This window comes from Drosophila bipectinata, chromosome XL (genome assembly GCF_030179905.1).
Source record: "Drosophila bipectinata strain 14024-0381.07 chromosome XL, DbipHiC1v2, whole genome shotgun sequence".
Classification (NCBI taxonomy): Eukaryota; Metazoa; Arthropoda; class Insecta; order Diptera; family Drosophilidae; genus Drosophila; species Drosophila bipectinata.
In genome coordinates this window covers 20,691,848-20,716,525 of record NC_091734.1, presented here as the reverse complement: position 1 = coordinate 20,716,525, position 24,678 = coordinate 20,691,848, and the positions used below count along the sequence as shown (strand labels likewise).

Sequence of the window (24,678 nt, the reverse complement as noted above, 5' to 3'; positions counted from 1 at the left end):
TTTTATACCCTTGCAGATGGTATTATAATTTTGGTCAAAAACGCAGCGAAGGAGACATCTCCGACCTTATAAAATATATTTATTCTTGATCAGGATCACCTCCTGAGTTGATATAAGCATGTCCGTCTGTCCGTCTGTCTGTTTCTATGCAAACTTGTCTCTCAATTGGTAAGCTATTGTCTTGAAACTTTGCACACACCCTTCTTCTTCTTCTTCCTTCTTTTCTTTGCACGCAGTATATAAGTCGGAACAGCCCGGATCGGTCGACTATATCTTATAGCTGCCATATAAATGATTGATCAGATATGGTATAACTTTGGTGTTTTTAAAGTTAGAGAGTTCAAATTTTACAAGAGAGCTATTTTTGGCAAAATAATATATCCTATAGCTATATCCGACTATATCCTATAGCTGCCATATAACTCAACGATCGAAAATGACCAAACTTTCGTGTTTTTGAAGATAGAAAGCTGAAACTTCATGCAGATTCTATTTTTGGTCAGATAATCCAACCAAATTTCGTAACGATCGGTCGACTATATCTTATAGCTGCCATATAATTGAACGATTGGAAATGGTTTTTGAAATACCAACTTTGGTGTTTTTAAAGATAGAAGTTTAAATTTTGTAACATTATAAATTGGGTAATATTATCGTATTTTCATAAGGATCGGCCAACTATATCCGATGTTTGCGATATATATCCGGCTTTACTGCAAGGGTATATAAACTTAGGCTCCGCCCAAAGTTAGCTTTCCTTTCTTGTTTTACTTGTGGTTTTTAACTGTTATTATTATTTTTTTAGTGTTTTTTGTTTAGTTTTCTGAAGTTTTTCCCAATTAAACTATTTAACAAAATTTTTTTAGCGTCCAAATTGTGCTGGAAAATTATTATACCCTTGCAGAGGGTATTATAATTTTGTCCAAAAGTGTGCAAAGCAGTGAAGGAGACATCTGCGACCCTATAAAGTATATATATTCTTGATCAGGATCACCTCCTGAGTTGATATGAGCATGTCCGTCCGTCCGTCTGTCTGTCTGTTTCTACGCGAACTAGTCTCTCAGTTTTGAAGCTATCGTCTTGAAACTTTGCACACGCCCTTCTTTCCTTTGCACGCAGTACATAAGTCGGATCGGCCGACTATATCCTATAGCTGCCATATAACTGATTGATCGGAAATGGTATAACTTTGACGTTTTTAATATTAGAGAGTTCAAATTTGACATGAGATCATTTTTTGGCAAAACATTACGACATGCCAAATTTCATAAGGATCGGCCGACTATATCCTATAGCTGCCATATAACTGAACGATCAGAAATGGTTTTTGGTAGAAATACCAACTTTGGTATTTTTGAAGATAGAAGTTTGGGACTTTGTTTAGATTTTATATTATAATAAATTGGGATATATATTATCATATTCTTATAAAGATCGGCCAACTTTATCCGATGTTTGCGATATATATCCTTCTAAAACTGCAAGGGTATATCAAATTCGGCTCCGCCCGAAATTAGCTTTCCTTTCTTGTTTTTAGTTTTTTTTTAGGTTAGTGAGTTGACCATGTAAACCAAGGAGGATTTTTTGAAGCGGAGGGATATTTCCATGGCCTACAGGAGTCAAAAAATGTATTTAAAGTATGGTAGAATTTGTCTAAGGTGACGTTAAGATCAGTGCATATCAGAATATCGGACCAATCATATGTATGTATCGATAAGACTATTAATTTTGTAAAAATCAGATTTACGGGAACAGCGAATCTTGTTTGCCAAGCATGGAAACTTATTATCGATACCAGAAATGGTTTTGATTGAAACCTCCAGCGTGGGGTGATATGGATCCTCTGAGGTTGAAAGGGGCAAAGCTGAGGAAAGAGTGGTACCATCAGGATCAGATACAAAAAATAAGTCTAAAAGCCGACCTAACGATTTTCTAACATGGTTAAATTGACCTAGGGACATGTCAAACATGCCCGCGGTGAAGTCATGGTGAGTGATAAGTGACAAAGATGGGCTTTAACCAAGTTTCTGTAAAGGCAATAATATGGGATGCAAAGAAAGATCTATCAGAATATAGTTTTGGGAGTTTGCTACATAGCCCTGCTATAAAGCACTTACATAGTCTTATAGGTAAGTGTTAATGACGATACTAGTTTTTTGGGTAAGTGGACGAAGAAGAGGTGGAAAGATGGTGAGTAGTTCGTCACCATCGTTTAACTCCCGCTGGTTTTAACAATTTTTTCTTCACGTAACTAGGTTGATGTTCTTGGACGAAGATATTCTCTAGCCAAAAACTGGGTGAACAAATCGTCTTGAAAATCAGCGCGGGCAGACGAATCTTGGAAGAAGACGTGCGCCGTATAATATTATATTTAACCAATCTCGGAAGTATCAGGGGCAACCCGAGAAACAAATATATGTTTCGATGGAGGAATTACCTGTAAGGGTTTTGGTGTCGCAGGTACGAGAACTGCTGCATCAGTCGGTGCCGGTGGTCCGGACTTTGGAATACCCTTTTGGGTGACTCTAACGGGGATTACGTTCACTAGGCATCACTTGAACGGATGCCATGACGGACATATCACACAATTGCTCTTTTTCCCTGAGAAATTCGGACGAATTGTTCTCAGTTCTAGCCCTTAGGGTGGCCAGAGATATGAGCGGTTGCATTTATGTCGGCTGAGCAGGCTGAGGCCGATCAGAAAAAGAGAAAAATTTCTTACTCCTTCGGGACTCATTTAGCAGCTAAAGGACACTAAACTGAGTGTCAAGCGCACAGAGCTGGTCATTGATTTTACGAAAACCAGCTCAGTGATCATCTCTTTAAATCCATTCTTCGTCTGTGTCATGAACGACCTCATTTCCCCTTGGACAGCACGACAGTTTTCACAACAATAATGTATACCAGAACTACGGGAAATGGCATCCGATACTGAGGCAGTGAACCTGGCACACTTGGCGTGTACGACGTTTTCACATAGCCAGCAATGGGTGGTAGGCTGGGATGAGGAAATTGTCTTGTTACAAGACTTCATAGAACAGACCAGTTTAAATTCCATATTTTTAATTAGCAAATCAAAATTAATATAGAAAAAGTTAAGAAACATTGTACCTTGAACCACTGTGCCAATTAGGAAGCCGAAGCGGGAGCTTTGGGGAGTGCAAAGGAAAAATGCAGTAATAGAAATAAGACGGGAAAGAAGCAGAGCTCAGCTATGCAATTGATGGAATTGAATTTAGACAAATTATTAATTAGCCTCCAAATATACCACAGAATTCGCGAAGCGATACGGTAAGACGGATTATATTGTCCTTCGCAACTATTTGGTAGAAATCGATTAGAATTAGTGTCATCTTTAAACACAATTGAATTTTCTATCAATTTGTTTAACGAAACAATTTGTAATGCATTAAATAAATTTGTTTCTGAAGTCGTATCATCATTGCCAACAAAACCACCTTGGTTTAATAAACCCCTTTCTCGTCTTAGGAATAGGAAATTGAGAGCTCACAAGAAGTTTCTTAAGTCAGGATTCTTGTTTCATAAGTCATCTTTCTTTACATTCGTAACTAGTTTATTATTCTCAACAATCAACTTTATAAGCGGTATATAATAAATTGTAAGGTAAATTTTCGAATGTTCAGAACTCCTTCTATTCTTTTGTCAATATGAAACGTAAATCAAATCTTTGTCCTTCTTCCCTACCATATAAAAATATTTCAGATTCTTCTGAGCTAGGTATTGCTTATCTCTTTTCGTCATATTTTCAAACAACTTTTTCGTCCGATACATATAATCTCAATTCTTCTTATCGCTATGAATCACCACACATAAACAACATTTATTTGTCAAAATTTCAATATCATGATGTGGTAAATGCTCTCTCAACAATAGATATCTCGTTCTCTGCTGGTCCTGAAAATGTCCCTAGCTGTGTTTTTAGGCACTGCTCTGATATTCTTTGCTATTTTCTTACTTTCTTATTCAATCCTTGGAGCTTGGATGTCTTCCCAAGCGATGAAATGAATCATTTGTTATTCCGCTTCATAATGATGGTTCGAAAGCAGTGATTGAGAACTACCAAGGAATTGCTAAGCTGTCTGCGTTCCCAAGCTGCTGGAGAAACTGGTTACTTCCCAACTGCAACATTTTTGTAAAAGCAATATTTACACTTCACAGCATGGTTTTGTCAAGCATCGCTCTACTACAATCAACCTTTCTGAATTTACTTCGATCATTCACAGGGGTTTTCTGAGCCGCATGCAAACTGATGCGGTAAACACTGATTTAATCAATGCATTCGATTCGAACCATCATCTCCTATTTCATAAACTGTATCTTATGGAATTTTCTCCAAAACTCTTACAGCGGTTGACCTCCTATCTATCGAATCGCACGCACGTTTTGTTCAAAAACATAATATCAAAGATTATAAACGTTGCATCTGGTGTCCAACAAGGTAGTCACTTAGGACCTCTTCTGTGTGTTCGTTTTATTAACGATTTACCTAGTATTGTAAACTGTGCGTATATTTATTTATTATTTATTTATTTAATTATGTATTTATTTAGGCTGATTTCTCAAGTTTTACAAGTTATATTTTTCTTTCTCAGACTATATCCTTCATAGACACTTGCCAGGGGGTGCTCCTTGCCAGGGTGTGCTCCTTGCCAGGGGGTGCTCCTTGCCAGGGGGTGCTCCTTGCCAGGGGGTGCTCCTTCATAGAAAGTTTTGTCAGGGGTGTGCTAGTACCCTTTCAGAGGGTATTATAATTTTGGTCAAAAGTGCGCAACGCAGTGAAGGAGACATCTTCGACCCTATAAAGTATTTATATTCTTGATCAGGATCACCTCCTGAGTTTATATAAGCATGTCCGTCTGTCTGTTTCTACGCAAACAATTCCGTCAGTTTTAAAGCTATCGACTTGAATAATGTGTGTTTGTGTCTGCTTGAAATTTTTTCTTTCCTATGCACGCAGTACATAAGTCAGAACGACCGAAGTCGGCCGACTTTATCCTATAGCTTTAATATAACTGATTGATCGGAAATGCTGTTAAGTTGTTTTTAAGTTAGAGAGTTTGAGTTTAGCATGAGTGCTATATTTGTCAAAATAATAAGACCCACCAAATTTCATAAGGATCGGCCGACAATATCGTATAGCTGCCATACCTGAACGATGGGAAATGGTTTTTGGTATTTGGTAAAAATACCAACTGCTGTTTTTTTCAAGGTAGAATCTTGGGACTTGTCTTTTAGATATTTTATTGTAATTAATTGTTGTTTTTATGATATTCTAATAATGATCGGCTAACTATATCCCATTTTTGCAATATATTTCTGGTTTTTCTTGCAAGGGTATATCATCACCGGCTCCGACCGAAGTTATCTTTCCATTCTTGTTATACCCTTGCAGAGGGTATTATAATTTTGGTCAAAAGTGTGCAACGCAGTGAAAGAGACATCTCCGACCCTATAAAGTATATATATTCTTGATCAGGATCACCTCCTGAGTTGATATGAGCATGTCCGTCTGTCCGTCCGTCTGTCTGTCCGTCTGTCTGTTTCTACGCAAGTTAGTCTCTCAGTTTTAAAGCTATCGACTTTGAAACTTTGCACACACCCTTCTTTCTTTTGCACGCAGTATATAAGTCGGAACGGCCCGGATCGGCCGACTATATCCTATAGCTGCCATATAACTGAACGATCGGAAATGGTTTTTGGTAGAAATACCAACTTTGGTATGTTTGAAGATAGAAGTTTGGGACTTTTTTTAGATTTTGTATTGTAATAATCTGGATTATATATTCATATTCCCATAAGGCCAACTATATCCGATGTTTGCGATATATATCCGGTTCTAACTGCAAGGGTATATATACTTCGGCTCCGCCCGAAGTTAGCTTTCCTTTCTTGTTTTTATCAAACGTTGGTCAAAAGAATATCATGATCCCTTTACAACTAAGACTCTATGTGTCTCTTTCGTTTGTCCTATCTTGGAATACTATTCGTGTGTTTGAAGTCCGCAATGCTTTGTTCATCAAAAGAGTATTGCATCTATTCAAAAGCAGTTTCTGTTGTACCCATTAAAAAATGTTAGCTGGGATACTGTCGCTTGCTTTCCGGGGTATCGTTGCCGGTTAAAACTATAAAAAACTACCTTCATTACAAGAGCGGCGTACTTGTGCTCGGTCTATGCTACTTCATATGCTTATTCTTGTCAATTGGATTTTAAATTATTTTGGAAAAACTAGTGATTTAAATTCCTAATAGGGTAACTATGTCCTTCCGGACCCTTTGGTTACCAATTTGTAGGTCTTATTTTGCCAAACACGATCCGTTTCGTGTTGTTTGTAAGAATTAGTCATTTTCATATGTATTATCCCCTGAACTATCCCTAGATGTAATTTAATCTAAAATTATGCAATCTATCTTAGCTTAATTTATCTTTACTTTAAGTTATTATAATCTAGAATAACAGATAATAAATATACAACTTTATGGGGTCGGATATAATTCCTTCTCTATTTTACATACATTCACACGACTACAATATACCCTTGTACTCTACGATTACTGCGTAAAAAACCCCCCAAAAATATCTGGGTTTGTGACAAAAATGCAATATAGTTATATAAAAATAGACATTCAAAACTATTCTTCTTCTTGAAAAACTGAAAAAATCTTTATATACTTTCCGTGTACGAATAATTTTTAAAGCGTAGTTTTAAAGAAGTTAAGCTCAAACGAAGGAAGGAAGGAAACGAAGGTTGATTATTCCTTAATTCTTAACAACAAACTCAATTTTCTTTATTGCTCAATACATTTTTTCATATTCTCTTCCATTTGAACCCGATTATCTTTATCCAATGCTGAAAACAAAATACCTTTATACAAAATAAATTCAAATGGCCCCTCTTGTATCTCGAATTATTCTAAGTCATGAAGTGATTATTTACCTCCAACTCAAAATTTTTTTTAGTGTGGTGTCTAAAGTAAGGTAGCACTGATCTCCAAATCATGATGTTAATGGATAACGCGTTTCAGCAAAGGGTACATAAACCCATTGATGGGTGGTTGCCCCAACCTGCACTTGATCAGGTTGGACAAGGAGAAAGAAATGAATTCAGAATATGTTTGTCTGAGACAGATTTTATTAATATAAAACTGCAAGCTTATATTGTGGGGCTGTCATAGTATTTCACTGGTTTCATCAATCAGAAACTCAGCCATTCTTGCTCAAGCTGTTGTAGTTCATGACCTAATATTTTGCTTATTGTTTATAATATTTTTTAATTCAGTATTATATGCTATGAACTAAAATTTTTGGTCAATGCTGCATACGAAATAGTTGTCTGGTGGCCCAGTTGATACGGTGAAGCTTTTGTCTCCTAGTGATGTAGCGAAATCTTAGTTCTGGGTCGTCCATATCTTGTGATTGGGTGGGGATCCCTGTGATGGATTCTAATGTTGTATCTATGGGCACAGAGATGTTTCAAAATCAATTGAACGAAGATCGTATCTCAGTAGTCATAATCGGAATTCGCATCGACTGTCAAAATTCTATGTAGTTTAATGGTTGAAACAGATGTGCTGTAAGATTTATGCATTGGGAGCAAAGGGATCTCTATGAGCATTGACGGCAATTATGTTTGTTTGCAGATTGTATGATTTCCAACCATTTAAATCCTAAATCGGAATGGGAACGATGCTATATACGTCTAATAATTCCGAAAACACCAAAAATATTGTTATCTAAAGGTAACGTAAGTGTCTGTTGTGGTGCCTTGTGCTGACATTAGTTGATAAAGATGAATAACGTCAGAAGTGGCAACTGGCAAGACCGGGGTGCAAATGATCCCGTTGCGTAGCTAATACCAAAATTGGACTAATGAATTGACTGCCAGAGAATTGACTTTATTTCAACGATTACTGTGTTGAGTTCTTTGAATGTTAAGAAAGCAGTGAAGGTGATTTATACCAGAAACCGTTTTGCGGATTTCACTGCAGCTTCCCATAGACCATCAAATGATGGCGCTCAAAGGGGAATTAATTTAAAGTCGACTTACTTTTTTCGTTGGCGAAGTCGATTTCGTTGGCGCTCTGTTAGATGTGTACCAGAATCGGAGCATGTTTGCAAAAATCCTTTAAATTGCTGTGTCGGCAGTTGTGTAATTCTCCTCCGCACGCGTCCTTTGCTGCTGCCATGCCTAGGAATTTTATCTTCTGCTCCAAGCTAGTCAAAATAATGGTTCCCAGTTCTCCCTAGACTCATGCAAGATCAGAGAACCATAGAACCAAATTTTATTATGTGTTAACTTGCTGGCGGTAGTTCTTTTGAACAATACATAAGCTGCATTATTAGCGATGATACTATAATATGTGACACCATTGAGACTGTCCCGTTACTTTTGAATTTTAACTTTCCAATTCGCCACAAGCGTATGGAAAGCCGATGCATTTATCCAACCCAAGACGACAGATGAGTCTGCCCAAAAGTAGCGAGCAACTTATTGGCAGGAGGAATAAATTCGAAGCAGGATTTGGCTAGAAGACTTTGGAGATGTGTGTTTCAGCTTTGTCTTCTTCGCTTCGATCCAACATTCACTTCCTTGATTGGACCGCAAAATCAATAAGGTCTGGCACCTTACGTGGGCTTGGAAGTCACTAGATGGATCTCCAGTGCGTATGTTTGGCATTGTAGCCTCCTGCGGCTATAAAACGATCTCCAAGTGCAGTTGACTGAGCTTTTTCGATGTGGCCTGCAAGAAGTTTTTTGCAAATCTGTGAAAACAATGTTTTATGCGTTCTCTGACCAGAGCTCTGGATCCACTGTGGGCTTTGCCATCCGTATGATCTGTGCGGTAGATTATGTATTAAAGATATTTTATTTGAAAGTTTTATTTTTTTGTATTAAAAGATGGGTGTTCACATAATGCATAATAATAGAACATAATGTCAATCGTACAGGTATTGTTTATGTCTGGAGAAACCATTGGCGTTTCGCATTGATATTCTTAGAGTCTATTGGGGCAAGAAAAAATCCATTTTCCAGATCTATCACTAAAAAATATATCTCGTTTTGCGGCTATCGTCAATAACTGGCACCGAAAAACAGTCCTTGCAAACCATACCACCTTGCAAAAATCCACACAGATAGGAAGAGTTCCATCCTATTTGGCCACTAAAACAAGTCGACTGGTGTTGTTGGATGTAGATAAATTTATAATTCCTGCTTCTAGATACTAGTCGATTTGTTTCTTCTCAGCCACTTTGAGTCTACTGTGAGCTTGGCGAATTTTGCAATGATGAAAAGTTGAACTTAGACGTAATGTCATGTGGCAACAATAACCTGACTGGTCATTCGCTCGTCTATTGCTACATCAGCTATTGATACATCTGATTGGTTTCGTGATTTTATTTCCCACTCCACGCAACCTTGACTCTCATTGCAATCCTTGTGAAAATGTTTGACGGATCCACAATAACAGCTGTGATATTTCTTTTAATTAAAATCATGTTTTTTACTTCTGATAAGATGGGAATTTCAGCATATTCAGCATGCCCGATTTTCCAGCAAACTTAGCCAAGTATTCATAGACCTAGTACTGAAGGATTTGCAGCCATAAAAAGGTAATTTTATATCATTTTCATCTGTAATCGATCTACAATGTATTCGATTTCCTGTTTTCTTTAGGCTATCTATTTATTTATTTATTTCACCAACGGACAAATCCTTACATGGCTACATAATAACAACATACACCTAATGAATAAAACTACAAAATTAACAAAAACTTAATAAATGCCTGATTAACTTGCGTTTTAACACACCCTTATCAGAGCCCCACTCAATTCGGAGGCTAGGTGGCAAAGAATTAAAATAAGAAAGAGCCCGCTCAATCGGCTCATTTAAAAGATAATTGGCCCTATGACACTTGACCCGAAAGGGGGCAATGGTACGAAGATCCTGAGGAACATTAAAGTTAATGAGTCCCAATAAAAAAGGACAATCAATGTTATCAACGATTAAATTATTAAAAAAAGTTAAAGCGGCCAGTTTACGCCGTCCCTCCAACGTGCAAACAGTCAAAAGAAAGGCAACGGCTCTGGTATGAAGGAACAGGTTCCTGAAACCTTAGAGGCAGAAGTGCAAATTTTAAAATTTTTTCTGGAGTCGCTCAATTCTGTTGGAACGAACTTTACACTCCGGATTCCAAATGATTGAGGCATATTCCAGCCTCGACCGAATGAATGCAGCATAGACGCTGAGGCTCGAGTATGGACTTTTGAACTGGTTCACGTGCCTCTTAACAAAGCCCAGCATAGCATACGCTTTAGGTAAAATATAGTCTAAGTGACCAGAAAATTTAAATTTGCTGTCGAATAAGACACCAAGGTCTAACACCACTTCTTTAGCTGCCAAATTATAATTATTGATGGAATAACCCGTACAGATTTCAAGAGACCGCCTACTGTAACGGGTAAACATACACTTTGATAAGTTTAATGGAAGAAGATTGCGGGAACACCATGAGTAAACTCTGGATATATCCTCCTTTAACAAGTAACTGTCAATAATGCAGCTAATCGCTTTATAGATTTTAAGGTCATCCGCATACATTAAAAAGTGCGAGATGTCATTAATGAAAATGATAAATAGAAGAGGTCCAAGAGAGCTGCCTTGTGGAAGACCAGAGGAGGTGACAAATGGACTTGAGATAGCGTCTCCAACAGTAACGTGGCAAGGTCGGTCAGCCAGATAAGACTCGAACCAACTTAATAGGCAGGAATGAATACCTAATTTATATAATTTGGCCAGAAGGGCAGCATGACACACTTTGTCGAAGGCTTTGGAGAAGTCGTTGTAAATGGCATCAACCTCAAATCGGTTTTCAAAAGCTTCAAAGCAGTGCTTAGAGAAGACAGCTATATTAGTGGTAGTGGACCTCCCAGACAAAAAACCATGCTGGTTGGGGGATATGAAATTGCGAGCCAGAAAAGTCAATTTTTTAGTTAATATCCGCTCCAGTATCTTAGCGACGTTGCAAATTTTGGCTATAGGTCGCTAGTTGGTAACATCACACCTACTACCACCTTTGTGAATAGGCGTTATAGAAGTCATTTTCCACCGGTGGGGGAATCTACCAGATGAGAGCGAAAAGGAAAACAGCAGTTGAAGGGGAGTAGAAAGAGAAGCGATACTCCTCTTAAGAAAGAATGGGGAGATACCGTCCACGTCAGGTGTGAGCGACTCAGTCAAATGTCCTGGGGCTTCAACTAGGTCACCGTCCAAAACGTCCATGCTACTCACATTGAGAAAAGGCTCAATGCTGAGAAGAGTTTCATGATCACTCCAAGGAACCTTCGGCTCCAAGTTAGAGGCAAAGTATTTTGCAAAAAGATCAGAAACGCCCTGATCCGAGTCGGCTGCTAAATTACCATAACATATGTATGAAGGTATGTCCGATTTTGACTTTTTGCTGTTAACAAACGGCCAAAAAGCTTTAGGATCTGATCGAAGGCTAGCTTCGACATCGGATATATACTGAATGTAGAGGAACTTATTAAGGAAATCAAATTCCCGCTTAAATTTCCGGTATAGCTCTCCTGCTCGAGTCTCACCTGTCATTATAAATCGTTTGTAGTGCTTATCCCTTCTATTCTTTAAGTTTTTTAAACCTTTTGTATACCAGGGAAGCCTATAGGATCTTCGTACCCTCACAGGGGCATAAGTATCAATAATATTAAAAAGGGCAACCGAGAACTTAGTATAACAATCATCGATTGAGCCATCCGAAAAAAGGGAAACCCAATCAAAGGCTGAAATAGAGGCATTAATAAGTGACAAGTTAGTATCATTCAGATGATAATATGGAATGGGGGAAGCAGAAGGCAAAAAACTATAAAACTCAATATTAATTACCAACGGCTTGTGGTGCATATCACAAGGACTTAATGGTACATTGCATAATTCTACTTTACTATTAACCAAATTATTTAAAAATATAAGATCAAGAATTTTGGATAAATCATTAAAAATATTATTTACTTGGGAGAGGCCCAGACTAAAAATATCATCTAGAACTACAATTTCAAGACTCTGGTGAACGTTGCTAGGTAGCATGCAGGGAGATTCTGGGTCCCAAGACCTGACAATGGAGCTCAGGTTCTGGCACAGACACTAGTGATGTTTTCCATATGCGCATGATATATACTAAATGCGCTGTTCGGAAGGATGTATGATGCAATGATGATGAATGGGCCATGGACGCCCTAGATTAAAACCGCAAGCTGATCCAGTATAGGGTCGGCCACCGGAAGGCGCAGTGGTGTAGCCTGAAAAGATCGACGGATAGCGATGATCACACCTCCACCTCGCCCACACTGGGTACTGAATGCATCTCGGTCCTTTCAAAATACATGGTACAAATTAGGCTCGAAGAACTCAGAGGAGCTGAATTTGTCATTGAGCCAAGTTTCCACAAGGATGATTACATCAAAATCGCAGACAGAAGAATTGAGGAATACCATCCGGGTCTTGGTTCTCATTCCCGATATATTTTGGAATAGAACTTTTAGGCTTTTATTAGGGTCCGAGGACGACGAGTAGCTACAGTCCGAACTAGGAATTGGACGGCAAGGCGGTGATGATGAAAGTGCACTCCTGGTACTGGTGCATGTGGAGGCATATCCAATACGCATAGCTTGCAAAATTGCCGACAAGGACACATAGAAATTTCCATTCGAATCATCAGTAGACCTGCGAGAGTCCCGTTGCAAGGCAAATCTAGTGCCAGGTGAAAACATTGAGCGTTCATAGTCAGGCACATCCAAACGCAGCAAAGATCCACCCACACGTCCAAAACGTAAATAAACATCTTCCATCGGCGAAAAGAAAGCACCAGCGAGTGGCCCAGCGAAGAGAGATAAGATAAGCGATGCGCTGCCAACGTCTCGATTACCATCGTCTTGTTGTTACTGGCCATCCACAAGTGAAGATAAGAAATAAACAACTCGCCTTGAAAAAAGTTGTTGTTGTTGAAGAATATCGATCAGCAAACGAAGCCAATTATTGCAGGAATTGAAGACAGCGTCAACCGTTACCATGAAAGCCCACGCCGATTCTTGTTGGTAGCGCAGCAGAGAGCAATCGGGGTGATGAACTGCAGCTTGAGAAGAATAGGAGGTAACGGCGCCAGCAGCTCCGCTTACTGGGGGTGCTTTGAAGATTGCGAATGCGGGAAAGGTAGAATCGCCGGGAGGTCAATAACCTTAGCAAGCTTTCTATGAACAAACCGGCTGACTCTTATTGACATAGGCCAAAAATCATCATTGAAGACTGTAGGGAAGTTTTGCTCCGGAACTCCCAATTTAAAATTGACGAACTTGAGGGCGTTGATGTCAGCATCCTTTTTGATCAGCCTAGCACAGGCTAAATCACTGGGCTCCACGTTCAGCTTATCTGCGACAAACTTGCACAGTGCATGTGGTTCGGTAGATGTCGCGAATTTACCAACATGAAGGTATTTCAAGGTGGGAAGCACTTGAAGTTGAGCGCAACTGGGTGCTTGTCCCACAATGCGCCTATTAGGGTTGATCCGCTTCTTCTTCGGGACAGCCCCCTTAGATGCCTTTGGGGCCTGCCCCAGAGTAGCCTTTATGCTCCCAGTGGTGGTGGGCATAGCAGGGGGAGCAGCATCATGCACCCCAGCCGAAGAAGAGGCGCGTCCAGCGGGCACAGCCGCTCCATTTACCAGGGCAAGGTCAACTTTGGCATTAAGGCTTTCGAAGCGGGACTCCAGATCTAGAACTTTATAATTAAGCTCCTCAATTTTGGAATCATTTCCAATGACGCAGCTATCACATTGCCACATTAAGTTCGGAATGTTAATAAGTAGTTTTATAGCCTCCGAGGGCAAATCAACACAAGCGGTGTGATAGGCACGCCGGCAGATCGACGCGAACCGAACGGCCTCACACCCACGAAGTTGGGTAGCAGTAACTTCTGCACTGCACTCGGTGCAAACGAGAGGCGACATAAGCGAAAAAGTAGACGTCCAAACTCAAAGAAAGCTAAATGAAGACGAAGCTTTCGGTGAGGATTCCAATGATATATTTCACTAATGGGTATTCCAGAGCTTCTTTGCTGTTAAATCAATGCAATTACACAGCTTTTTCCCCGTCACAAAGTCAACTCGTTTTCTTTAGGCTATCGGTGGGGATTGCACCGAATTATTGTATTTATATGAGCCTAAGCCAGCAAGTTAACCCAGTATATAAAAAAATACAGCTTTTTATTGTGAAATTAAGCCTAAAAGGCCTAGTTAAGCCTCTAATCTCCGTCTCCAAAATGTTGCTCCATTTCTGCCTGTCTGCTGTGATCGGCCTTTGATATGTTGTCTGCTGTGAACTGCTGTGATTCTCCTGGATCTGCTTTTCTTTTAGTTGCAGCAACTAAAAATTCGAAAGTTGCTATTGTGGCCTAGAGTCACGGCATGTCGAGACTTTGGGCTTTGTACTATAGAAGGCGTAGAAGCGAAACATGTTTTCCCCGCGGACCACGTTGCCGTAGACGCTGGAAGCTCACTGCAACTGCCTGACATCACCATCCCAATTGTGCTGTGCCAGGGAAGGTCCTCTTTGGACCTGGAGAATACTCGAGATCATGACGTCTGCGAAAGGTATAAAGATATGGCGGTAAGCTTCCATTACTGGCTATTCCCCAGCATGATGCTGGAGAACGCCGTTTTTGCGGTAGGTTGGATCCCTTAGACGGAGGTGTGAGTGACCAGCTGATCGTCAACCATCATAATTGTTTGTCGACTCCGACCTCTTGGAGCGCAGCTTCACGATGCACACCTGGCCTGTACCCACTCATGGACAGCCCGGCTCGACTAACGCGTGCACAGCGAATGCTTTCGTGGAAGTCGCCAGCATCACTTCCGTGGTTGCCAGCACATTTACCTGTGGGCAGGCAGTGTGCTGGAGGAGGTGGCGCGCATGTTTTTCCCGGTAACCGAAATGGAGCTGCGAAGATTCCCGCAACATCCATTCTCGTGTAAGTTAATGGTCTTCCTCTAGCTATAGTAAGATTCCCCCTGAACTGAAATTACACTATATACTATATAATACATATGGATGGCTTTATTCACCGAATACGATGAAATTAATTAACTCCAATTGAATTGAATTGCGTGCATTCGACGCAAGTTTGAAATTAAGTTGTATAAGTGCGTTTATTCATTCGAACGCACACGCTGTGACTTTCAGAGAAATGAGTGAGAATAAATGAAACGGAAGATCGAATTAGCGCAGATTCTGAATTCAATTTCAATTTACCTTATTTCGTGGATATGAATCAACGTGAACAGCACGTGTTGGCGGTGGAAAAATGTAAGTAGTAGTAAAATAAAAGTAGTACTACTATGTATGTATTGTGAAATGTATTGAAATGTACGTATTGAAAAGTGTGCAAGGCAGTGAAGCTTACTTGATCAGGATCATATGCTTAATCAGGATAACTTCCTGTTCGTCGAGACTGGGTGGTCGACGGTGGTGGTCCGAACGGCGCAATGAGCTTTTGACAAGTGCAGCTTCCCGGAATTTAGCGATCAGATGTATTTCAAAAGAGAGGTCGCACACCATGGGCGAAAGGATGACATAGGGACAGCTTAAGCCACACATAGGTTGCAAGACGGGAAGGGACAATGCGATAACGGTCCGGACAGATACCTGCATCAATAGAAGATAAACAAGCCAACCAGAGATGCGCAATCGACCTAAACTACTACCGCCATAACTAGAAATATACAATAAGACAACTGATTAATAAAAAAAATTAAAAAATTAAATTTTGGTCCCTAAACAGTATATATCGAGGCATTTCCGCGAAAGAATCGTTAGTCGCTTTTTTCGAAATTGAGATTTTAATGCAAAATTGTTAGGCACCCAATGTCTCAGTACCCTGTGAAATATAAAAACTGAAAACCCTATTCCGATAAAAATTAAGTTTCAATTTTATCGTATGTTACAGTGCTTTTCAATGTGCACGCGAAATTATCGTATGTCCATAAAAGTTTTTTGCATGGAAATACTTCAAACGCACAAAAATAAAATAATACAATAACAAATATTTCTAATCGCTTAAACATCTTATGATTTTGGTTATTGTTTGTAAGAGATTAAATAAAAAAAAAGCTTCTCCTGTAAAATTGGATTTTTCAACATACGATACTTTTGCGGAAATGCGTCGATAAATTCTTTATCTGGATAACCTCCTGAATGTATGTCGGTCTGTCCGTCGGTTCGTCTGTCTGTTTTTACGCCATCTATTCTCTCAGTTTTAAGGCTATCGGCTTGAAACTCGCTCAATTTCACTCACCCTTCTTTTCTTTGCACGCAGTATTTACGTTGGAGCCAGGATCAATTCAATTACTTTTTTAAGAAAGAGAATTGGGATTTCTTATAGAAAATATTTTTGGCAATGTTCAAGCATTGAACACGATTGTATATACAAATTCTTAAGATAGAGTTTTAAGGGATCGGACCCATATAATACAAGTCAAACAGCATGGTTTAAAAGCGATCCCTTGCAGCCTAACTCAAATACATACATAAGTAGACCGCTTATCGCACTTGAGAAAGGGTCGCATTGCAAGTCTGCGTGCAGTGCGTTGATAAGTAGTTTTAAGAATTGAACAAAATAAAAAAAGTTTCCAAAAGAAACTCATTGGAGTACAACTTATTTATTTGGGGCTCCTCTTACAGCCAAAGTGATTTGACCTAAAAAATTTCATCAGAGTTAGCCGTTTATACCATATAGCTGATTAGCTAACTAAGCGATCGAAATTTGTAATTTTGTAAAAATACCTGCCTTGGAATTTTTTGGGATAGATGTTCAGAACTTTTTTTTCTTGTTTGAATTTATTTTATATATAATTTATTCGAATGTTGGTTTTTTCTCTTTCATGCAGATGTCCAAACGTATATTTTGATACTTGTTAAGTCATTGAGGTTTTTCAATTGCAATGACAATTGTGCAGGCAGATGAAACTGGATGATCAAATTCTAATAGTGTTGCTAAGCAAATGGCAAATGGTGCTAGGGCAGTGACCTAGACAAAACAAAGTTAAAGCTCTCGATAGCGGAGAGGGTAGTCCGTCATAAGCACTGCGAAGCTAAAGTCGAGCGGCTAAGAAAGAAGTGAGATGGCACGGACAGCAAGCAGGATGAAGGCAGGAGCAGAATCCAGAAGGATAAGGCGCTCCAAGCAGTTTATAAGATGGCCCATTGAAGTGAATTTAGACGTGCTTTTTAGGAAGCTTGTAGCGTGAAGTTGGAGAACTACCTTTGGAGAGTCCGACAGCCGACGAAGAGTAAAGTGTAAGACATGAAGTTAAAAAGGATCCGTTGCAAAACGGTTCCACTTAAGTCCACGGTATCGGAGTCGATATGGGCCATTTCCGACCACGAAAGGTAGCCTTGCCACGAAGGGAGTAAGGGACACGTTTGGCGCACGCCTTACCGACTCCTGAATTTCGACGAACAGGCGTTCCTTGTCCTGCGAGACAAGGATAGGCCGGCTTGTGAACCGATCGGGAACACCCCGGTCACCATTCAAGGCTCTTTCATTCGCACCCATTTACCCTACCTCCGAGCCTATGAAGAATATATATTCTTGATCAGGATCTACTCCTGAGTTGATTGTGAGAAGATTTAGTCTCCCCACACCCCAAGTCAGGTGGCATGGGGCAAAGTCAAGGAAGGGAGGTTGAGGGCCTGCGAAAGCGGTCAAGCGCTTGGGATGTTTCACACATGCAGTACGGGGGGATGGGAGACGTTAATTTAAGAAACCTAGCCGCAAGCCAGAAAGTGCAGTGTGGGGGGGCTGCGCGCCGGGAGAAAGCAAAGACGAAGTGGAACGTACCGGCTCTCGGGACGGCCGCGCAGCTGTGTTTTGAAAGTGCGCCATGGAGTGGAGGGTGCGACATAAAGTGTTAAGGGGGTTGAGTTAATTAGTAAGAGTCTGCTACGATCAAAGGAAAAATGAAGTTTTGCATTCTAGTTAATCCTTTTTCAGCCGATACCTTTTAAATTGAAATGGTTTCAGTTGAAACCTCAAACGTGGGGTGATATGGATCCTCTGGTATTGAAAGGGTCAACGAGCTGGAAGGAGTGGGATCCAACTATTAGGATCAAATACAAAGCATTAGTCTAATAGACGACCTCACGAATTTCTAACATGGTTAATTTGACCTATAAATATGTCAAATTTGTCCGCGGGAGGCCGTAGTGCGTGATAAGTGATAAAAATGGTGAGTTCTCGACATTAAACGACTTAAGTTTTGAAATCCACCCAGTGAGTTTTGCGCAGCCTCCGCATCTGTTCGCTTTTGTCGAGAAGACTGGTCACCAACTCGTTGGGGTGGTTGTGTAGCCTCTGAAAATGCCTCCGTACTTGCTGTTGCTTCTCTATATCTCCTCCTTCACCCATGGGAAGCCAAGCACCTCGTGGATTGTCTGATTGTCATGGTAGACGTGGGCCCCAATGGCGATACGGAGGGCTCAATTTTTAAATGTCTGGATAGTCCGTATATTAGTCTTGCTGACCGTGCCTCAATGTTGAATCCCGTATGTCCAAATTGGCCGAATAATCGCCTTGTAGATTAGGATTTTCGAAGAGGTCCTCAGCTTCGACTTCCTACCCATCAGCCAATAGTACGCCTTTAATTTTACTTCACACTGCTAGCGCTTTTTGACTAGGTGAGGTTTCCAAGGAAGCCTCCTGTCCAGCGTGAAGCTCAGGTATCTTGTGATTTCAACCTGTGGCTGTTGAGGTGGGCCGGTGGGCAATTTCCTGGACGGAGAGAAAATGTGGTGGCGGTGGATTTTTAGTTGTTCACTAAAAAATTTTCTACCTTCTCTGCCAATTGCCGAGAAGATCTAGTTGTTCCTGCATGGCAGCAGCTGCCTCTGTAGCATTGTCAGCAGCGGTCAGGAAGGCGGTATCGTCCGCATAGGTGGCTGCCGTTATGTTGGGGCTCCGCAAGACTGGGAGATCGGCCGTGTACACATTGTATAATAAAGGGCCCGGCACGTTGCGTTGGGGGACTCTAGTGCGGACCTTCTTAAGTCCGGAAATGGCCTCTCCGCATGAAACCGCAAATTTGAGAAAGAGGTAGTAAGGTCTGAGCAGGTTAATCTTCAATTTAAGCAGGAGTCTGGAGTGCCACTCCCGGTCAAGGGCTTGTTTGACATCCAGCATTACAGCCAGGCAGTACTTCTTGATTTCGAAGGCGTCCAAGATATACTGCACCACTCTGTAGCATTGTTTCGGAGTTCCGTGGGACCGCCTGAAGCCAAACTGGTGATTGGGGATCAAACCAGTCGCGTCCAGTACTGGAAATACTCCACTCAAAAACACTCTTTCCAGTATTTTGAAGAGTATCGATAGAAGACTAATCGGACGATAAGAGGCAAGATCGGCTTCGGGTTTTCCGGGCTTAGGTATCATGGTTACCTGAGCATGTTTTCAGTTGGTCGGGAAGAGCCCAATCTCTTAGTATTTATTGTAATCCACGAGGTGCCTGGCTTCCCATGGGTGAAGGAGGATATACAGAGAAGCAGCAGCAAGTAAATTCAGAGGCTGTACAACCACCCCAACGAGTTGGCGACCACTCTCCTCGACAACAGCGAACAGATGCGAAGGCTGCGCAGAACTCACCCAATGGAGCTCATCCGGACTAACTCTTAGACATTGTTATTTTTCACCTCAAACTTTAGTTAAACATAAGCCAAGTTCTCTGTCACAATATTTAATGGTTGCCCCTGTTGGACAGTTTTAAATAAAATCACACCTGTCATAATCAAAAAAAAAAAACAAAACAAAATTTTTTTTCAATTGGTCGGGAATCTCTAAGCTTCTATTGTGAATTTTCGTCAGTATGTTGATTTTTGGAGGTGGCAGCATTTTAAATGCGGTTGCATTGATGGCATCATTGCCCGGGGCCTTGTTGCTCAACGCTGAAATCTGGGCGGCTGTCTCCTCTTCCGTCACAGGTGGTATTCTGTCAACGCTTCGTACGGACTCTGCCAAGAGTCGTTCAGTTTCTGCTGCCCCTTCTGGCGAGCAGCGGTAGAAAAGGGTGAACACGCTTTCCAGGTGTTCGGCGAACGCAATGGCTCAGTCAGTTTCAGACCTGCACCAACTGCCGTCGGCTCGCTGAAAAGGATCCTATGACAAAGGATGTCAACTCCAGTAAATTCGTGGTGGTGGAGCGACGCTTAAAAAAGCCATACTGACAAGGAGAGATAATCGAAAAGCCAAGGTATTGCAAATCAGGAGTAATTCATTTTTCAAATAGTTATGGAATTTCCGACCATTTAGAGATTCCTCTGTTATTGGCAGCATCTGACTTTTTCCTTTTTTTGCACAAAGCCCTGGCACAGTATTTTAGCACACAGGTTAGTACTCCATCGGGGCCTGGTGAATAACGGGTTTGCCACTTAAAAGACCAGATAATAAGCTATTCTCGGAGAATGACGGACAGAAAATAAGATTTGCTGATTGAATTTTGTATGCGTAAGGCTGATCAGTCATTTGAGGCAAAGAAGAAGTTGTTTGAAAAATTCTGCGAATAGATCGGCAATGGCCAGATCAGAGGTCGCAGATGAATTTTCAAACGTGAGGAGAGGTGGAAAGATACATGTCTACGCTTAGTGTTTACAAAGATATAGTTAAGATCCTGAATATATTGTATCCGTCAGCGGCGAAGATAATTTCTGTAACTTAAAATAAATTGAATTAAATTTTTCTGTAGATTTAAGTAAAATCCTTTTTTTAGTATTTTAAAAGTTTGTGAGGCAACTTGTAACCCAAGGAAAATTTATTGAAGCGGACGGATATTTCCACGGCACATATGAGTCAAAAAATGTATTTAAAGTTTGGTAAAAACTTTCCTAAGTTATCAATTATATTATATCCTAAGGCATTTATATCAGGGCATACCAGAATATCGGACCTATCAAATGTATCGATAAGGCTATTAAGATTGTGAAAATCAGCCTTTCGGAAGCACCGAATCATATTTGCCTCGCAAGTGGTTTCAATTGAAACCTCAAGCATGAGCGGATATGGATCCTCTAAGGTTTAAAAGTCATGGTGCGTAATAAGTGAAAAAGATGGTGATTGGACACTTTAATCCTGGGATATTAAAGTCGGCCACAGCTACAAGCAGGTCACGATCAGTCATAAGATTAAAAACGGATTGCATAGTGCACAAATGATGCCAAAATGTGGGCGGCTCAGACGAAGGAAATATATATGAACGTGTTATGTATAAAGATTAACCGGGAAAAAAGATTTTAATGAAAATAAATTCTAAATCACCAAGCTGATGTGATTTTACCTCTTCAGAATCGTTAAGGACAAATAAGGACTCCACTCCCCTTTGAAGAGGTCGATCACGTCTAAAAGTTGTGTACTTACTTGGAAAAACTTCACAGCTGAAGATCTCCGGCTTTAACCCAGTTTCTGTGAAGGCTATAATATGGGATGCAAAGAAAGAACTATCAGAATATAGTATAGAAAGTTGAATACGTAGCCACCTAGTATTCTGAATTTGTCGACGAAAAAGAGATGGAAGGTTGGTCAGTGGAAGGTTCTTTTTCTGAAGTATCACGGGCAATGGAGGAAAGATTCATGTTTTCGCTTAGTGTTTACAAAAGTATAAGACTACTTCGGATCCTGAGTAAATTCAATCCGGCAGCGGGAATATATTTGGTATTACATTCAGCGTTATGTTAGTTAAAATTTGACCGAGCTAGTTGCAATCTTGAAAAATCTGTACTACTGCAAGTATATAATAATGTACTACTTAAGTATTTTGCAAGTTTGTGAGGCACCTTGTAAAGGTATATATGAGATATATATGACCAGTAAGGGTCACGGAGGACAAATCGGACAATTTTTTATTTACACTAAGAAATTCTGACGACGAATTGTTTTCAGTTCTAGCCCTTGGGTTGGACAGAAATATGTGTTATTGTCAGCAATGGATGAGGGGATTTTCTTATTACAAATTTCATTGAGCAGACCCGTTTGAATTCCATTTTAATATTAAAAATATAAAAGTTTCAAAAGCGATGTACCTTGAACCACTGTTCCAAATAGAGCCCTAGCTGGTTCTTTGGAGAGAGCGATTTGGGAGGGCAAAGGAAATGCAAAAATAGAGATGAAAACCCCTATTGCACAAGAACAAAAGTAAAAGAAGAAGAAGAGCCGAGCCATGCTTGTATTAAAATTAAACAAATCATTTAAATATCCAAATATATCACAGGATACGCAAAGTGCTACTAAATTTTAATCTTAAGTATGTACGAGGGGTATTCAAAAAGTAAGTTTCCCTGTGTTGGGGGAAAAATAAAAAACAAGTTTTAGGCAGTAAAAATAAATTTATTTTATTCTTTGACTCTTAAATTTTTTTTTTATATAGCCGCCTTGGACTACAATACATTTTTGGTATCTGTGTGAAATCTTAAGTAAACCTTCCTTAAAAAATTCCGTGCCCTGTTTTTTGATCCACGATTTGACGACTTGTTTGATTTCGTCATTTGAAACGAAGTGCTGGACTGAAGTTCGGTGAATTTGACATTTAGGAGGCATCATTTCCAAAATATGGTCAATAGTCCATCGTCTGTCCTCCTGAATAATGTTTTCAACCGCTGCAATCGCAATGGCGCTTTTTGGGCGTCCGGCACGCTGCATCGTGCACTTCTGCGCGTCCGTTGAGAAAATCTGTGCGCCATCTTCGCACCATCTGCACACTCATACAGTCTTCACCATAAATAGACACCAATTCACTGTGAATTTCATAACCGTTTAACTCTTTTGCAGTTAAAAAACGAATAACCGAACGTAATTCACAATCGAACACGCTTTGCACTGGTAACTCCATGATTATTGAGCTCGTACTGCTGAAAAAAGTATTCTTGGCCACCAAAACCAATTCCGCTCTTATCGGTAGAATCTACACTGAAACTATGTTCAGCTAGAGTCCGCTAGGTGGCGTCTGAGAGAAACGCCAGACTAGGGAAACTTACTTTTTGAATACCCCTCGTAAAAACCAGTTTACAGCAAGAAATATTATAAATGCAGTGCGCACAAAAAAACACTACGGTTCGCTTAAGAAGGAAGATAAGTGACACTCAAACCGACAAAAAACAGATCACCGCAAACCTCAATTTTTTCGAAAAAGTTTTTTAGATAATTTTTTACATAATTTTTACATAATCGGCATGTTGTTATTTTTCTAAAAGTCACTTCTACTCAAGTAATAAAAACAGTTCAAGTTCTCTTCGTATAAAAATAAGAAAAATCTGTTAGCGGTTAGCTTAGGTTTTAAGAGAATAACACGACCGATCAGTATGACTAACAAAATAAGCTTCTTTATTAATCATATTTCGTTATTATTTCAAAAATCGATGGTGCATGTAATCTTTACTTATAATAAATAAATGTCTGTAAGTATAATTTTTCAGTGTTTCAGGTAAATGGCTAACCAGTCGAATTTCTATTGGGGATGCCAAGCTTTCCGACAGTGGAAATTATTCATGTTCTTTGGGCAAACTCTTTACCGTAATTGTCCAAGTTCAAGTTCTTACAGGTATGTAAATTTATGCCAATATAATACATAATAAAGTTAACCCAATTTTACAGGAGAAATTCCCGCTGCAGTGCAACATAACAAAGCAACGAGATCTGAATATTATAAACTGGTGCAATTAAACATTTTTTTTATGATGATAAAACTATATAATGTCCTTAACTAGAAAATATTATTTTATAATTATTTATGTATGTACGTGTTACAAAATCCAAATTTGTTTGTAAGTTTCCATTAATTTTAAAGGTTAGATATTAAAAAGTTATTGATAAATACAAAAAATAAACCTATATTAATAAATCTCAAAATATTTTAATTAAAGAATATAAATAAAAAAGGTAAAAATACTTGAAAAAAATAGCAGAGTAACAATTGAATTTTAAATCTTAATATATAAAGTCTTGATTTTTTTATATTTATCTTAATCTTAATTTTATTGGATCTGCGTAAACAAATTTTCCGAATGGAAAATGCTTAATCGAGCTACCTGGCACTGGTGAGTTGATACTCGGGTTTTATGTTTGACTATGTTCCTGCGTCTTTTGGTTCCCCCTAGTTAGGAGATCATTTTTGTTCATGATTTTTGGAATGGAATTCATTTTCGATTATGAGCCAGTGGAGACTGTAAGCCCTTTAATTTTGTATACCCTTGCAGAGGACATTATAACGTCGGCCAAAAGTGTACAACGCAGTAAAGGAGAAATCTCCGACCCTATTAAGTATATGTGTTCTTTATCAGGATCACCACCTAAATAGATATAAGCATGTCCGTCCTTGCAGTAGTTACTGGGTGAACGGCTACTTCGATGACCCTTGTTACTTCGCTATGATAAGCAAAAATCAAACCACCAAATCAATAAAAATTTTGTATGTGAGAAAGCGTCAACAAAAAATATAGATCAACCTGCGCAATTATTCATATTATGTTGTGAACAGAGCGGACAATACGGAAAAGGAAAAGCTTAAGCTTCGATTACGCTTTCCGTCGCTGTTTGTTTAAATGTCTAGTAGGCAC

General features: G+C 39.7%; 1 protein-coding gene across 5 annotated transcripts in view; it reads left to right on the top strand.

The window, feature by feature from the left end:
• The window catches only part of dpr18 (defective proboscis extension response 18), a 338,738-nt gene extending 314,840 nt beyond the window's left edge, over positions 1-23,898 (top strand). For 2 of the 5 annotated variants that reach the window (XM_043211392.2, XM_043211390.2), the window contains 2 exons: positions 23,539-23,663; positions 23,717-23,898. In XM_043211392.2, coding sequence (XP_043067327.1) covers positions 23,539-23,663; positions 23,717-23,829 — 238 coding nt within the window. In that variant the 3' untranslated portion in view covers positions 23,830-23,898. Of the gene's footprint in view, positions 1-23,538; positions 23,664-23,716 lie in introns of those variants that run through there. The other 3 variants (XM_070278540.1, XM_043211389.2, XM_043211393.2) reach the window with 2 other exon arrangements.
• The last annotated feature ends 780 nt before the right edge of the window (positions 23,899-24,678 follow it).